We start from the raw sequence: 17,030 nt of genomic DNA, 5'->3' as shown, positions 1-17,030 counted from the left end.
TCTGCACTTCCACGAGGAGTCACTGGGATGTTGGGTAAGAGGGTAGGGTTTGCAGCAAGGTTCGTTTTGGTAAACGATAAGCTGAATTGATGTTTAAAAGATAGGGAGGGGTTACTATATAAATAAATAAAAAGGAATGATCTCAGCCAAATAACCAAGTGGAGCTGCACCAAAAGCAACCGGCCAAATTCATATTATATTATAATAAAATAAAAAGTAAATAATAATGATAAGCTATTTTGTTTTAATATGCCCAGGAAGAAGGAAAAATCTGCTACGAAAACCCTTAAACTCTAAACTCTAAAAATATCAAGAATCTTGAATGGGTTTCAAATTAACCACTTCATTCGAGCAGTTAAAATGACGTTTACTACCACTTGAACTTTGAAATAAAACATTATTTTGAGATTTTTTCTTCTAGAACCACGAGGAAAATTGCCAAAATTTGTGCGTTTCATAAAAAAATAGAAATCGCTGGTAGAAAGTCACGCCAAAACTGCTTGACAAAGTGGTCAATTGGAAATCTTAAAATAAGGACTAAGTCAAGAATCCTTTTTTTTTTCGTAGAATGAGATCTTGACATTTTGTTTGACAGTGTGAGAAGAATCCAAGTCCAGAAGGTTACATGTCTCAAAATTGTCATATTTTATTTACAGTGGGCCGTTTTGATGATTTTTCAAACAATCTAGAACCTAAGTTTAAGACATTGTAATTTCTTCGATGTCCCTCTCAGAAGGAGAGGTTGACAAATTTTCAATGTCCCAGATTGTAGAAAACTGTTCCATAGAGAACCTCAAGTTCAGTCTTTCACTTTTCAAAATTCGGCCCAGGGACCCATTCGCCCTAATGATTTTCGACCTAATGATCCATTTGGCATAATGACACGTTCGACCTATTGGCGTTCGAACGTGTCATTATGCCACTACACCCTTCTGAATGTCCTAATTCCTCAATATGATAAATTTCTGAAAATCCAGTCCAGCGCAAGGACCTTGACAATATTTCAAGGACCAGAATCTTATTTTTTTCCGATTTGTCATCGAAACTTAGAAGGTTTTTAAATTACGGATCACTGATCAGTCTGACCGAACTTCAAATCTGCTCGAATTTGATGTTAGGTAAATGTTACTCATATCCGAGCAAAATTTGGGCGAATACGAGTGACTCAAATTCAAGCAAATTTTGAACAAGTCTATGATTAACCGTGATTTAATTAAAACGGAGTAAACACAAATTTGAGGCTTAGGGGCCTCATAGCCTAGTCAGCAAAGGCACGGTATCACCAAGCCGGAGGCGGCGGGTTCGATTCCCGGTCCGGTCGAGGGAATCTTTCGTGTTGGAAATTTTCTCGACTTCCCTGGGCATAGAGTATCATTGTGCTTGCCACACAATATACATCTGCATGCATTGGTATTGGCATCGAAAGCTCTCAATTAATAACTGTGGAAGTGCATTTAGAACACTAAGTAGAGAGCACGCAATAAGCTAATATGCGCTAAGCAATAAGCTTAAAAATGCGAAAAAGAAGAAGAAGAAGCATAAATTTGAGTGAAATTTTATTAATCTACAGCTCATTTTAATTAATCGGATCTACTCCGTGATTGACCAGATCCAGCAAAATTTGCACAAATAACCAAATAAATGGGGCTTTGGGATTAGCAATCCGTTCTCAGTGTGAAAATTCGGGTGAATTAGTATTATCACGATCAATAATAGCGCCAGCCATGCCCTTACGGTCATCATGCAAGGAAAGGATCGTTCGTTTTATAGACGTTGCTACGAGAGACCGAGAAAATCTCTGCATCTCCACATCTATCATAGAGCAAAGGGATTTATAGTTGAAAATTAAGCCCATCAGGAACGGCCAGTATAAGTGATGTGATCGTTTGTTTGCGATGCTAACAACGCTTGGAATTGAAACCATACTAAGAAAGCAAAAACGGTAACTCATAGACCACCGAGCCCCTCATATCAAAATACGATCCACTTACGATCGAGTTGTCGATATAACAATATACTCAGTCAAACCCGGCGACGATGACGGCCACTGTCACGCAAAACACGCGACATGAAAGCTAGCTCATGTAACTGACAGTTCAAAGTAATTTCAGCCTACGGTTATTAGTTTCAATGGACTTCTGATGAAATTTACACAGTGCTCACATGTTGTCACAAATTAAACCGATTCAAAATCGTGCATTATGAAAATTTATAAAATACGCGGGCTGGTAGTGAGTATTTGATGCCATAGTAGTGACTTTAGTGACTAACAAAACGCAAATAGTGACTTTAAAACAATGAAAAAGTTAACAATAGTGACATTTATTGATTCGTAAGACAACAGCTAGCAATTCCCAATAAAAAAGTTTGACATCTTTATGAGAGTTTGTTCACAAGAAAAGATTTTCCTTTTGGCGTGGATTCAAAATAAAAAATAAACCTTTATTTTTAAGATTTATAGGAATACATGCGTCTGTAAAGTTAGAAAGAAACCTATTTGCATTCGAGCTTCGATTTTTTTAAATGATTTAAATTTAAAATATGATTGAAATGAAAAATATTACTGATCGTTTTTACACAAAAATCATCAAAACTTTCGTAAAACAATATCTATCAATTCTCCACAACCATCAAAAGATGCGTTGCTCTTAAAGTTCTTCGAAGATGGTTCTCACAATGAAATCGAAATAAAGAAGTTAGAGCAAAAATAAAGTTTTCATTAGAGTTACCCTTTCTAATTTTCGAAAAATGTTGAAAAATTTGTTAATGAGATAGAATTTTTATTTTTTTGCAATTTTTTTTTGTTTAAAATTAATTTATCTATAACTTTGTAGAGGCAAGCATTCCTTTGAAAATTGAAAACAAAAAGTTAATTTTCAAATAAAAAAAATAGAACCACCCTAGTCACTACCTACGTTAAAAGGATAATTTTTCTTGTAGACACTCTCTTTCGAAGAAGTCAAACCTTTACCTTATCCATTGTGTCCATTTCAGAAAAGTTAGCATTTTTGATAAGCTTTTAAATAAACATAAGTTTAAAAATCTTTAAAATCTACTTTTTTTGTTATTGAAATTTTTAAGTTTTTTTTGACGAAAAATGTTCAGTGTGTTTTTTTTCTGACCAGCGTCCTACAACTTTGCCTCACACGTCTTTTGATTTATTGAATGATTTATTGAAAAATATCGAATACGCCATTTTGAAACAATAGGTATGAGTCAAAATGGCCGAATTCCGGCACAAACAAGGTTAATTGCCCCTAACGAACAATTAAGCGAAGTTTAATGGAATTCCGAGAGGTAAAATCTAAAATTTGTTTATGTTTTCGCTCAGTATGGATGACCGACCGATCACAACAAAACGCCCCCTTTCTAAACCTGAACACGCTTTAGATTTCACCTGGACCATTTTGAAAACATTGTAATTGAATCGGGAATTAAAGAACAAGAAAACATCATATAATGAACTTTATTTTATTAAGCTTATTTGGATATCCAATTTAGAATGGAATCATCGTTATCCAAACGCCCGAAGCATCAATTTCGCTCTGATTCCTTCGTACAACAGAAAAACAACGCAGAACCAAAATAAAACCCATCATCTAAACTTACTATTCGAAGCCAGGTTGATGAGATGAGACGCCCCAAAGCGTCTGTCAGTTTTTGCGACCCGTCAGTCGAATTGAAAAAATAAATGACTTGCAAACGTTAATTCGACCCTGAGGAATTCCGTTAGTTTGATTAGCAATTTCAACAACCGAACGATTTATCGTAAACATCCTAAAGACGTAAACTAGTGGTAGGCAAATGGAATTCAGCGAACCATTTTGTTTACCAACAAAGTTCCCATCAAAAGCGCAGCATACACTATCGACTATCCTTGATCTAGTGTCAAGGGGTTGGCAAGCTAAATTTGGCACACACCATCAACAGTGACAATGCAGAAGAATGAGATCATTAACAGTAGCGCAGCAGCAGAAGCAGAGCACGGCACCACTTTGGTTGACACCCATACAATAAAAAAACGAGCTACTGCTTTGATTTATTCAAGTCAATGAAAAAAGCAGTCTAGGTCAAGTTTGATGGCACATTCGCCAATTCTGCATGCATGTACGATTGAGATGCAGATACAGACGCGGCGCAAAGATCGCACAATTATGAAACGGATGAAACTGAAGAAGTATTTTGTTTTCGGAAACTCAACTTATGTTCCCACAAAAGCACATCGCTAACGAATTTACTTTCACATTGGATCATTAGTTTGCACATAAGCACCTTCAACACAGGAACTCTCACTCGTCGATCACCGAAGTACGGTGGCTGCTGACGGACGGACGGTGCAAGGTGCGTACAATCTCTCGTCCGTCCGAACGAACCGGTCGGCTTTGGGAATGATCAGCCGCACACATTAGCTTAGTATGCAGACAAGCGCAGCGAGCCATCCCAGTGAAAATGCTCGGCCTGAGATGACGTAAACCCCAACGATCGATCCGTCCGTTAAGTAATTCGACGACTCTCGAGACTCGACGACTGAATGGGAAAAAATAGGCTTTTGCCGGATTTCAAGCCCCAAGACTAGATCATCATCGAGCACACACATTATGCGTACGTCGGTGCGGGGCTGGTCAGTGCGTGCGAAACCAGACTTCAAGATCGACTGACCTAGAAATGCGCCTTCCTTCCGTCAATCTGGTTTTATTAGAGGTGCTCTGCTGCGCACTATACAGGGACACACAGACATACAGTTGATTCGCATATCATTACCCATAGTTGAAAAGGGTTCAGGGATTCCCCGAATGCTGCTTTTTTTTCGCAGGTGCGGCGCCGGTTGACGAGTGTTCAAGTTCAATCTCCGGATAACCTTCAACATCAACGTTTGAGCTAAATGTATGTACTCACCATTTGTTCTTTTGAGTCTCCTCGACGGCGGCCATTCGGTGTCTCGTCCGCTCGTACACGTCATCGTTGGCGTGTATCCTCATCTTGTGCTGGATGTGGCCCATGTTCTGCAGCTGTTGGCCCTGGTTCTGCTGGATGCACTCGATCGAGCCGCCACCGTCGATGTCCGAGATCGAAAAGCTGAACTTTTGCACATTGTTGCCGCTGGAGGGAAAGGACAGATAGCCCTCACCACCGTTGACAAACTGGATGGAGGGATTGAGCGTGCTGCCGAGTTTGAGCTGTTGGTGAGAGAAGAGAAGAAAGTTGGCAGTGATTAGCGCATGGATCGTAATTAAGCCTAACGAGATAAAAGTCCGAGGGCAGTGGTTTGAGGAATTACTTGCGCTTTTTTTTTCAGCGGTGCGAAATATAATTGTGATAATCTTTTGGTTAGCGTTTGTTTTTGTTATTCAATAGGCGGGCGCGGCATCGCCGAAGCGAAGCCGTCCCTTCTTCTTCTGATGAACGGGTGTAAATATTTATCATAAGGCAAGCTCAATTCAGATAAGCCGAGACGGGGACGGACCATGGCGCATCCGGTTGGGTTGAAGGAAGCGATTTCTTTATTTTTGTTTATTCGTAGATAAACAATCATATGCAAAAAACGATTCAAATTTGCACACACAGATGGTGTGGCCGATTGGTCGAACCGGTTGCTGATAATTTTACTTATTGATGATAAAGCCTGAGTTTTACGATAGACCAACCAATACGAATGCTACAATCTTTGTATGATTACAAAAAGTAAATGTAATTTTCAAGATACTTAGAAACATCAATTTGTAGCACATTTCAAAACTTGAGACTTCTTATGTTTTCAGCTCACTAGGCCGAACAATGTTGGGTTAAATGGGTCATTACCCCGAATTGTCAACAGAGAGAGAGAGAGAGAGATTGAATTAGGACAATGTTTAAACAATCATGAACTTGATACAAATGAGGTCTTGGTGCTATTTTTTTTAAAGTCACTTAAAGAGTAATTTGTGACTTGTCCGGGGATGAAATTTAAACTCGTATCTTTGGTGTTAAAGGTTAATCACTACGCCGGGGCCTTTCTCATAGGAAAAACTGTTGTAGATCCTGGAGCAATAAAATGTTTGAACCCTACTTCTTATACACTTAATTTTTTTTGCCGAAATTGGCACCACCGAGCAAGCTCGGCATTTATTTTTACTGAGATCTCAGCAAAATATATGTTTGTTAGCCGAGATGTCGGCAAAATTCCCGTTTGTTAACTGAATCTCGGCAAATTTTTCACTGATATCCAGCAAGATAGATTGCCGAGCTGCTCGGTGGTGCCCATCTCGGCAAAAAATCTAAGTGTGTAGTCTGTACTAACAGTAATCTAAAAAAGGGTATTTACAAAACCTTCCACGATTTTGAGGCGTTGACTTTTTTCCTATATTTGATTTATAAAAATCGTCAAGATACTAGGGACTTTTCGTGCATCTGGGTAGACATTCCAATTTTTGTAATTCTGGGACTTTCAAAAATTTCACACTCCTCACAGATTTTGAAATACTGCTCAGAACTCCTGTCACATGTCCCGAGGAACTTTTGAAGTGGGTTGAGTAATTTCCTTTTAGATTCCGACATAATTGCCTATCTAGCAGCGGCGTCTCGTAGCCTCACTTTTAATCTGTTCAACAACTTTGAAAACGATATTTAGAGCCATCAACTCAAATCGGTCTCAAAATGCATAGGGTCTTCTAGTTTCACTAATTTGCAAAGCAAAAGCAAAGCATGATTGACCGCCCACGGTTGCTGCTCTGTTATTACCAGATCAGCTGCAATTACACAGAGAACCAACAGATGATGTTTGGGACTAACATTCATCCTCAATGTGTAAGAACTGGAGATCTAATATTTAGCAATACCAGCGCCGGCCGTGTCCGAATGCAGGTCAACTAGGGAATGGGAAGGAATGTGTTGACGTGGTACTCGCTGTGAAGGAAACCGAGAAATCCTCTGCGCTTCCACGAGAAATCACTGGGATGTTGGATGTGGGGAAAGGTTGCACGCACACGCAGGGATCGTTTTTGGTAGAGCGATTATAATACACAAACACACACACACACACACGCGCGCGCACTCATCCAATTTCTATTTTTTTTTTTAGATCAGGACCCACACTGTGGTAAGTGATGCGATCGGTGTTAAAGAAGAATTTGTTTTCATTAAAATCTAGTGGGTATAGAATTAAGGCAAAGTGAATAATTGCAAGGAAGGGGACGGGCCTGGGATTGAACTCCCGACCTTCTGCTTAGTAAGCAGAAACGGTAACCACTTAGCCTCGTCATCTTCTAGTTTCACTAATTTGCAACATTTTAAAGCAATAACTTTTTATTTGTTTACGTTTTGAGAGTTGTTACACACGTAGATTGAGGTTAGGGCGACGCCATTGCTATCTAGAAAAACTGGCTTTTAAGAAGAAAAAAGCAGTATTGTTTTTTCAAACAATCTAGGACTGAGAAAAATTGTCCAAATGAGGAATGAAAAAAAAATCCAAGATCCCAGAATAAAAGAAAATATGGGCTCAGGAAAATGTTCAAGGTTCTACAACTTGGAATAGTTTACAGGGTTCTAATAATTCAAAGAATTTTCTATACAATTCTGAGGAGAAATACAATAGTGTTCATTAGAAGGAAGAAGGAGAATTGCTACAAAACAAAAGCGAACAAAATTATGACAGGTCTGATCAATGATGATGTGCTGAGGACTTCTGAGATAAATTCCAAGGGGAGAAGAAGGAATGTTTTGAATTGAATTCAGTGGTGATTCTTATAATAATTCCATGGGAGAACTCCAAGAAGAATTACTAGCTGCCTCTAAAGTTAACTGTATGGAGATCGTGAGGAGTATAGCAGGTTAATTTTATAGAGATAAGGAGATTAGTTACCAGGCGACCAGGGCTCTACATTTTCGAAGTTCTGAAATGAGCTCAAGTTTCCTTCTTTCTAGGTAACGTGTTTAACCCATCATTTTCATAACACCTGTTTACCCCAGCAACACCAAACGAATATGAAGGAGATGTGGATTTAATCGTCTTGCTTTGCTCGCTTCCGTTTAATGGAAGTAACGTCGATTTACGAGTTGAAACAAATCCTCACTGTAGTTTTCAATTCCTTTCGCTGACACCCTGTCTGTCCCCTGCTCGGTCTTTTTATTTTATAGGCGTTATGTTCTGTTATCGTTAATTTTTATTAGATAAATATATGGATGGAAGACATATAAATATATATAGTGAGTCGTCTTTCGCTTGGGGTTGAAATTCATCCATTGTCCCTCCATCTAGCATAAGAAGCATTTGTGTTTTATCCCGGCACAAAATACATTCCTGTTCCGATTCAGGAAATGCACGAAACTTCTTTTCTACGTCCATGTAGAAACCCCGCAAGGATTTTCTTCCGGACGATATTAATTATTTTCATTAATTTTTAGACATCTGGCGTTAGGACTAGGCGGATGAGTTTTTAGGACCATTGTAAATATCTAAACCACTACACACTAATTTTTTTTTCAATGGGTCAACTCCTAGATTTGTGCCGTTAGGTGAGGAAACCACTCTCTAAAAGTTGTAGCTCATTCAGATGTAACACGAGCTGGCGCTTTTGATTTAAAATTGATATGTTTCAGCTCTTTTTGAAGCTACACGGCCTGGCGCTTTTGGTTTAATGTTCATATAGGAGATTTGGTTGAAATTTTCATATACAAAATGCTCATGTAAATTCAAATGCGTATATCTCAATAAAACTAACTGGATTAATGATGCAATCTTCAGCAAAGTTGTTGCTAATAAACTGAACTACAAGTTTTGAAAATCGGAATCCAATCAAGAATAAAGAAACATTTGTATGATCAATAGAGTGTAGGAGTGTCATTTTGTCATGTATTTTATCCAAATTCCCCATACAAAACTCAAATTAAAAGCGCCAGCTCATCTTAGGACCAAACGATCTGAAACATTCGGATAATGGTTTTCTCACCTAAAAGGCACAAATCTAGGGGTTGGCCCGTGAAAAAATTAGAACTTTTATTTTTGTGGGCCAGTCTACTGTCTAGCCTAGCTACGCCAAACGAAATTGAAAAAAGAATTGCTCGCTTCCTTTCAATGGAAGTAACGTCAATTTACGAGTTGAAACGAAGTTTCAATTTGGCTTTCAATTTCTTTCAGTGTCGAACGCTCCTCCATTCGTCCACTTCGCCGAAGTTTGAAAAAAAAACACGAATGAAGCGATGGTAGAAAGAGAAAGAAATGATAGAGCTCCGCGGTATTTAGAAAACATTAGGAACTGTGATATAAGAAAGAATTTTGAGATCATGACATAAACCTGGACCTGTATGGCCATAGGGCCACCATCCGGAAGTTCTGAAACATCCATAAAACTGGTCCATCCATGAAACTGATCCTAGAGCTCCGCAGTTTTTTTTTCGAAAACACGTGGAACTGTAATATAAGAATGAATTTGGGGTCGTGACAAACATGGACCCTGATAGCCATGAGGCTGTCCTCTGAAAGAGCCGGAACACCCGTAAAATTGGTCAATCCACGAAACTGATCCTAGAGTTTTTTTGAAAGCATTTGAAACTGTGATATAACAAAGAATTTGGGATCATGACATAAACATGGACCCGTTTGACCTTGAAACCATCTTCTGGAAGATCCATAAAAGTGATTCATCGATGATACAGATTCTAGAATTGCATTCTCAAAAACACTTCGAACTGCGAAGTTTTCGAAAAAATCGCGGGTTTTTCACAGTTTCATGTATGAAACACTTTTACGGATGTTCCAGATCTTCCGAAAGACGGTCCAATGGCCATCCAGGTTCATGTTTATGTCACGACCTCAAATTCATTGTTATATCACAATTCCTAATATTTTTTGAAATAAACTGCGGAGCTCTATGATCAGTTTCATGGATTTACCACTTTTAAGGATGTTCCAGATCTTCCAGAGGATGGTCTAATGCCCATCCACGTCCATGCTTACGTCACGAGCTATTTTTTTTCTTATATCACAGATCCAAGAGATAAACAAAAACTGCTGAGCTCTAGAATCAGTTTCAATTTTACCCATGCTCCGAATCTGCCAAAGGACGGTTTCATAGCCATCCGGGTCCATGTTTATGTCACGACCCCAAATTCTTTCTTTTATTACAGTTTCACGTGTTTTCGAAAAAAAAAACTGCGGAGCTCTAGGATCAGTTTCATGGATGAACCACTTTTAAGGATCTTTCGGATCTTCCGGAGGACGGTCTAATGACCATCCGGGACCATGTTTATTTCACGACCCTAAATTATTTCTTATATCACAGTTCCAAGTGTTTTCGAAAAAAACCGCGGAGCTCTAGAATCAGTATCATGGAGTGACCGTTTTTACAGACGTTTCGGATCTTCCTGAGCACGCTCCCATGGCCATCCGGGTCCGTTTTTATGTCATGAACCCCAATTCATTCGTATATCACAGTTCCAAGTGTTTTCGAAAAAAATCGCGGAGCTCTAGGATCAGTTTCGTGGATTGACCATTTTTACGGATGTTCCGAATCTTCCGGAGGACCGTTCCTTGTCTCCAGGATCTATATATAGAGACCATGACTGTATTATGGCTAATTATGAACATTTGTGCCCATGAATATAATTTATAGATCTTAGGCCACTTGCAAAACCCATAAACGCTCCTTTAAAAAAAAGTGTAGCGACTCTTTTCGCCTCTGAATAAAGTAGGCAACCCTATTTTTAATCTAATTACAATCAAAATAATCTACAGACCCTAGGAATTCTAGAAGTACCACATTTTTTTAAATTCATCAAGGAATGACTAAGTTTGCCATTGCATTGTTTTTCGAAGGTATTCGGAGTGTTAAGGGTGTTCTGAGGATAACTGTAAAGTAATTGAAAAGGAACTTCACGGGTAATCCAATAAAAGTACTAAAATAATCATATTCTGAGGAGATTTCCGTACAAAAAAAATTGTAAAAGAATTTAACACTTATGTGGTGAGGATTGTTTTGCTTTTTTCCACCGTGTTATTCAAGTGTTAGTTGGGTACCCTATCACGAACATAACAGTTAAAAAAATTCTTAGAAACAATTAAAGAAGAAAAAATGAATCCATGGAGTTCTAAAAAGGATTCTAAGGAAATTTTTCGAGGAGTTTCAAGAGAATTCCAAAGAACGAGGAGATTTTTAAGGGTATTTTTTTGTAAGTCTTGTTTGATCATTCTGAATAGAATTCTAAGGTAATCCTGGAAAAAAAAAATCTTTGCCGTGGTGAACTTCATGTTTAGGCTTAAAGAATATCAAACTTCTGAATATGTAATATTGATACCTTTTTAACATGTGCCTACGATCAAAAGCGCAGCTCGAAATGCTAAAGGCCAGAACACTAATCTTAAACTTTACTGTGAAAACTGCTTATGCATTTATGCCATGTTTAGACTGGGGATTTGTAAAGCGTTATTTCAAGTAACAATTTTGCGTTTATGAGGGTTCTATAGACCATGATTTAGACTTGTATAATACTTTAAAACCTTGATAAAACTAGCAATGTTGCTTGGAATAATCGGTTTTCGTGATAGAAGAGCAATGGAACTAAACTTTTCTTGTATCTTTGAAACATTTTATAACACGTTACATCTCCCTAGTTTGAACATCTATAATGCCATGGGAAGCTATCGGAAATTAGTGCAAGTTTTAGTTATCATAATAAGTTATTCACTTATAATTATTATTTTTAAATAGGCTAACATTAAAATCAATTGAGTAACTTGATAAAGTTTAAATATCCATGGCATAAAAATTCGCATTCGCATTAACAAAGTTAGCTCAGCAATTCTCGTCTAACTTTTCAAAAGGTCATAAGTAACAAATGTAAACAAATCGAGTTTATAAATGTAACATTGTAACATTTGTACCTAAGAACATTATGCACACACACACACATTCAGATTAATGTCAATTGAATTGAGAAAATTCTAAATTAACAAAACGTCTGAAGTCCAAATTTGCATTAACGATGTTTCACTGTTATATAAGACGTTTGACTATGTTCATCAAGACAAACGTCTGAAGTATCAAAAAAACCAAAACAATGCAGATCTGTACTTCGGTCCTTTGTGTTTATACGAGTAAAACGTCTAAAATGTTCAAACAAACCAAAACAATGTGATTGTGCACATCGGAATTTTCATATCGTTCATAGCATTTTTCTACTATTTCCGCGTGGGGGGGGGGGGGGTTGTTGACCAGTTATCCACGGCCCACACAAATTTTAAAATTTTTATATGGACAATTGTCTACGCATGGGGAGGGGGTTAGAATACCGAAAAGCTGTCTACGTAGTTAATGTACAGCCCCTAAAATAACACTGTTATCAAATAAAAAGCATCGATCGACCAAAACAATCTGTGGGCAGTGTTGCGATATACAGTTAAAAAAAAGTTGATGCATTGTCCAATACTCATATTGTTCGTTTAACTCGTATAACTTAAATTATGCACTCATAATGCTTTAAAACAAACAAATAATGTTGAAAACATAAATGACCTATGTAACTGTGATTTTAACAAAACGTCCTATATAATATGTCCTTTGTACACCTGACAAGAGTAAAATGTCCTACGTAACATTTTTCACGTTTTCATAGAAAAAAAAAGTATGAAACGGTAGATTATAATTTCAATTTCAATTTTACGATCGCATTTTACTATTAAAGGTCTTAAAAATGTCAAAAGTTGATACTATTTTAAGTATCAAAAAAGATTTTGTCAACCTTCAACCTCGTTTTTCTCGAAAAGAGTGAAATGTTAGATTTAGGCGATAATTATCATAATAAACTATTAAGGTGATTCCTTGTAGGGTCCAAGAAATGGCTGCTATGACCTATCACTTCATGATTTCTAGAGCACAAATCTCGGACACAGTTGTGACATCGCTCGTGAAATTTCACTTTCATCGATGTATGTATTGTAGGAGTTTACATTTGTGCCCTTGAAATTTCAAGGTGACAGTGAGATCGATCAGAAATAATGTTTCCACAGCGATTGGGATTGGGATTGGAATTCATGATTGCCCCTCCATCTAGCATAAAAAGCATTTGTTTTTAAACCCGTCATCCGATTGAGGAAATACAGTGAGGAGGGAATCTTCTTTTTCACGTGTATATGTAAGAGGCCCAACCTCGCAAGGATTTGGTAGCCATGAACAAAAATTTACAGGTGCTAAATTTGAACCAATTCCTCTTTTTCGCACAATCAATGTGATTCCGACCTAGCAAAGGAACATTAACGGAACCGTTTAAAATAATTCTACTGGACTTGTTCAGCGCCGTTTAAAATTCATTACAAATTTCACTCTTCGTATCTAGGCATCCGATCCACACGAACAAAAAATATAAGCACCTCATTAATGTCATGATCACCCCGTTGTTATAACTGCGCTTCATAACTGGGCATCATCATCGGCGTCGTCGTCGTCGTCGTCGTCGTCGTCATTGCAGTAGTCGCCATAGTCGTAGTTTTACGTTCGTCTATCTGCTCGGTGAAGCATTTATTGGGGCTTGCTTACACTTTAGTGTAGTTGCTACACTTAACTGTTCACAGGTCGGTCATAACGAGACCCCCCAACAACAACAACAATACCAGTTGCAGGGGGTAAACATAAAAGCGGTCGTCGTCATATACCCGGACCATATGACAAGTGAACATGTTCTGCATCAGTTCCGTCAACGGGCATCATGTGAAATATGATTTTGTTTAATTGTACACAAAAAAGAGAACTCGATAATCGTCAACGCAAAATTCGTCGAGTGTCCGCGTGGAATTTACAGCCCAAGAGCTTTGTCATTATAATTGTTATACAATTGTTATTGAAACATTCGTCGTCTGCTTTCGAGTCGTCGTCGTCGTCGTCGGCCATCATCAGTTGTATGGTATCTCCGAGCGTGCGGAGATATGTGATTGATATAGAGACTTTAAAATGCGTTTAGTTTTACTGCACTCGCTTGATGGAACACGTGAGTACCGAGTATGAGAGTACGACTCAGGCAGATGATGAGAAAAAATGTTGTTTTGAAGAAGCGAAAGTTGTTTTGATTGCTATTTATAGGCAACCAAGTATCAGTATCGGATGACAGCCGCCGGTCATCAACGACGACATCAACAAGGGGGGCTCGGGTTTCGCCGATTGGCTTCTCTATGCCACGGCGTGCCGATTAGATATGTGGCTGATGGCGGTGGAGAGGGAGCCGGAGGTGACAATTGAAACTGCAATCTTTACGCATTATGTGAAATCACCGGTTCCCATTTTCCGCTTGTTGGGCACGTAAACATACAAAGTTGAAAGTTGGCTAGTGAGATTCATTGGACAAATACTTACATTCAGCGCAATAACAAACTATTGCAGAAATTTAAGATTTGTGTGCGTTCAGTCTATGCAACTTGATTTGTTATGAAAATCGAATGGTTCAAGTAACATTCAGCATTTGCAGTAGACGCGATTAAATATGAAACCAGTAAACATCGAGATTAAAAACATCAACTGTAAGTGCTTAATAGCACGTTATTCAATATTCAACGAACCAACTCCGGTGTCGAATCGGAAATCAAACCCCCCAATTCAGGTTTAGTAAACTTCAGTCTTATCTACATAGAGCTATGAGAAATCACAACACATTTCCCATCGCTAGGCTACCGTCACATTTTCCCACGAAACCTACCGGGTAGAGATAAGCCAATGGTGTCCATTGCCTGGTCCGAGCCGCTGTTTCTTCTTTTTTTTTTCATAACAACCACCCTCGGTTTTTTTTTAACAGCATACACTTCTCCCATACTCTCTATTCAATGCTATCACATCCACGATGCACCAGAGACACACCCCGCCGCATGGTCGACCGGGTTTGGCGGTGAGATTTAACCACACTGATAACAACAACCCGTAAAACCGAGTCCGTCAATTTGTTCAACCACAATGAAGCAATGAAATGCAAAAAAAAAACAGAACTAAAAATAAAAATTAAATATACTACTGCCTGCAGAAGAGAGTGACATGTTATGAGCCATTAAAATTAGACAGACTGAAAAATAGAACCATAATAGCTTTCCGGAGCTCTTTGCTAATTACTACCGCTGCGGGGTGGTTCCTCCCATGAAAGACTTCCTTCTTTGCGGGTTTGCGTTTTTTTACGACTCCCAACCGCTTCTCACCTTTCGGTCGTCATTACTTACATTCATCTTAGCTATTACTACTACCGTCCCACTACAGTCGGCGTTGGTGACAATATCTCCGGTCAAGGTTTTAACGACCCATAAATCACATCAATGACACACAAATGATTGTCGCCGCATAAAGGGTGCATTCGATTGTGCTAAAGGCGGATACAGAGTTGATACATTTACTACTAATAATGCTAATTGCCGTTGAAATGTGTGTGCGTGTATGGATGTGTGGCTGTACTAATTAACGAACGCCAAAAGTGCAATCCGTGCCCCGAAGGTGTGCGGAAAGCTCTGCCAAATTATTCATCGTCCGTCGGTGTGCGTGGCAAAGGCAAGGAAAAAGTGAATGTGCGAAAAGTACAAAAGAACACGACGACCTTCGGGCGGGATTTCAATGGCGGCGGCAACATGGAGCGAATGGGCAAAAACCATTCGCGGAAGTTCTGCTGTGCAGATTTTGTCAGCTGGGTTATGTTTGTTCATAGGATTGGGCGATCTTCAGAGAAAGATCGATCTTATATTTGGCTCTAGAATCGATCCACTGATTAAATCGGTACCAAATAATCGATCTTTTTATTTTTATTTTAATACGCTTGTTTACGTTGGTACCCCAAGAATTTCTTTCTTTTATAATATTCAATTAAAAATGTTGTCGTGACGGTTAGGAGTAATGAGCACAGCAGAGAGGTAGTGCAAACCATCAAATGTTGCTGTATTCGTAAATATCGGAAACGCCAATAGTAATGTCTTTGTAGGGAAGCGACGCTGATGTTGACGTTATGTTCGTTACATTTACCACGCAGTTTGGGGTGAGAGTAAATCGTTTTTTCGATGTAAATACACTTAAAAAATTTAACACCTAATTTTTTTTTGAAGGTCGAAGAGATTGAAAAAAGAAATCGATTTTTCGATCTTTTCGTGGACAAAGAATTGATCCGAAAAATCGGAAATCGGGATGAAAAAGATCGATCTTCCAAAGATCGATCCAAGACAGCCCAATCCTAGTTTGTTCATAACCATCATAAGGTGACAAAAGTTAAAAGATATCTACACAGATTACATTGAACTCGTTTGAATAATGTCAAAAATGGTCTCCTGCAGCCGAATTCCGGGTATATTTTTTTTTTATCGAAGAGAAAAAGATTTAGGTTGTGAGCTACTTTGGCCTAATCGCCCATTTTGGGCCTATCGAGCAGAAAACTTCAAATAAATCTATGATTTCAGAGTTAACAAGTCAATTATGCGTTTGGTACGATACTTTAGTTTATAAGTTACGGAACGAAGTCAATGAGAACGCGTGATGTGAAGGTTTGCACCCATTATTCCCAAAAACCAAAGAAGCGCTCCGACCGAGTCAATTTTTATCTTCATCCGATAGGCCGAAGTGAATTCATTGGCGTTTCAATGCGTTAGGCCGAGTTTAGAATCCGTAGGTCGAGTTTTGCGTCAAGAAGCAGTGTTAGACTTTTGACAATATCTCAACGATTGGTTTCTCTCCGTTTGGTGCTAAACTGCGATAGATTAAGAAAGACTAAGTGCGGGTTGTGCTTAATAGGCCGGAAATGGGGTAGTTAACCTATATATATTCGGTACACGTAGAACTTTCTTTCTCTTCGATGAAAGTTATGCACGGAATTCAGCTGCTGGTTGCGAAGATGTCACGTTTATTGAAGACTTTCATAAGCTTGCAATGATGGTGAGTTTTCTTTTGGCATAAAGTCGTTTGGCATAAATTCATTTTTGGACCTGGAAAATCAGGGAATCTCAGGGAATTATTTCTTTATAACTGAAACTTATTAAAAAGTATGACTGACTTCGCTAGTTGCAAACAATTTAATAACTTGGTGTAGTTTGAGGATGGTTGTTCTTTTCAAAT

General features: G+C 38.5%; 1 protein-coding gene across 4 annotated transcripts in view; it reads right to left on the bottom strand.

Moving 5' to 3' along the window:
* Window positions 1-17,030, bottom strand: part of Su(Tpl) (Suppressor of Triplolethal) — a 295,468-nt gene that overhangs the window by 39,918 nt on the left and 238,520 nt on the right. For all 4 annotated transcript variants that reach the window (XM_065234038.1, XM_065234037.1, XM_065234039.1 and 1 more), the window contains exon 3: window positions 4,897-5,177. In XM_065234038.1, coding sequence (XP_065090110.1) covers window positions 4,897-5,177 — 281 coding nt within the window. The remainder of the gene's footprint in view (window positions 1-4,896; window positions 5,178-17,030) is intronic.

Source organism: Ochlerotatus camptorhynchus, unplaced genomic scaffold (assembly GCF_037179485.1).
Source record: "Ochlerotatus camptorhynchus isolate MF236.1 unplaced genomic scaffold, CSIRO-AGI_Acam_v1.1 ptg000428l, whole genome shotgun sequence".
NCBI lineage: Eukaryota > Metazoa > Arthropoda > Insecta > Diptera > Culicidae > Ochlerotatus > Ochlerotatus camptorhynchus.
This window is presented reverse-complemented; position numbering and strand designations above follow the sequence as displayed.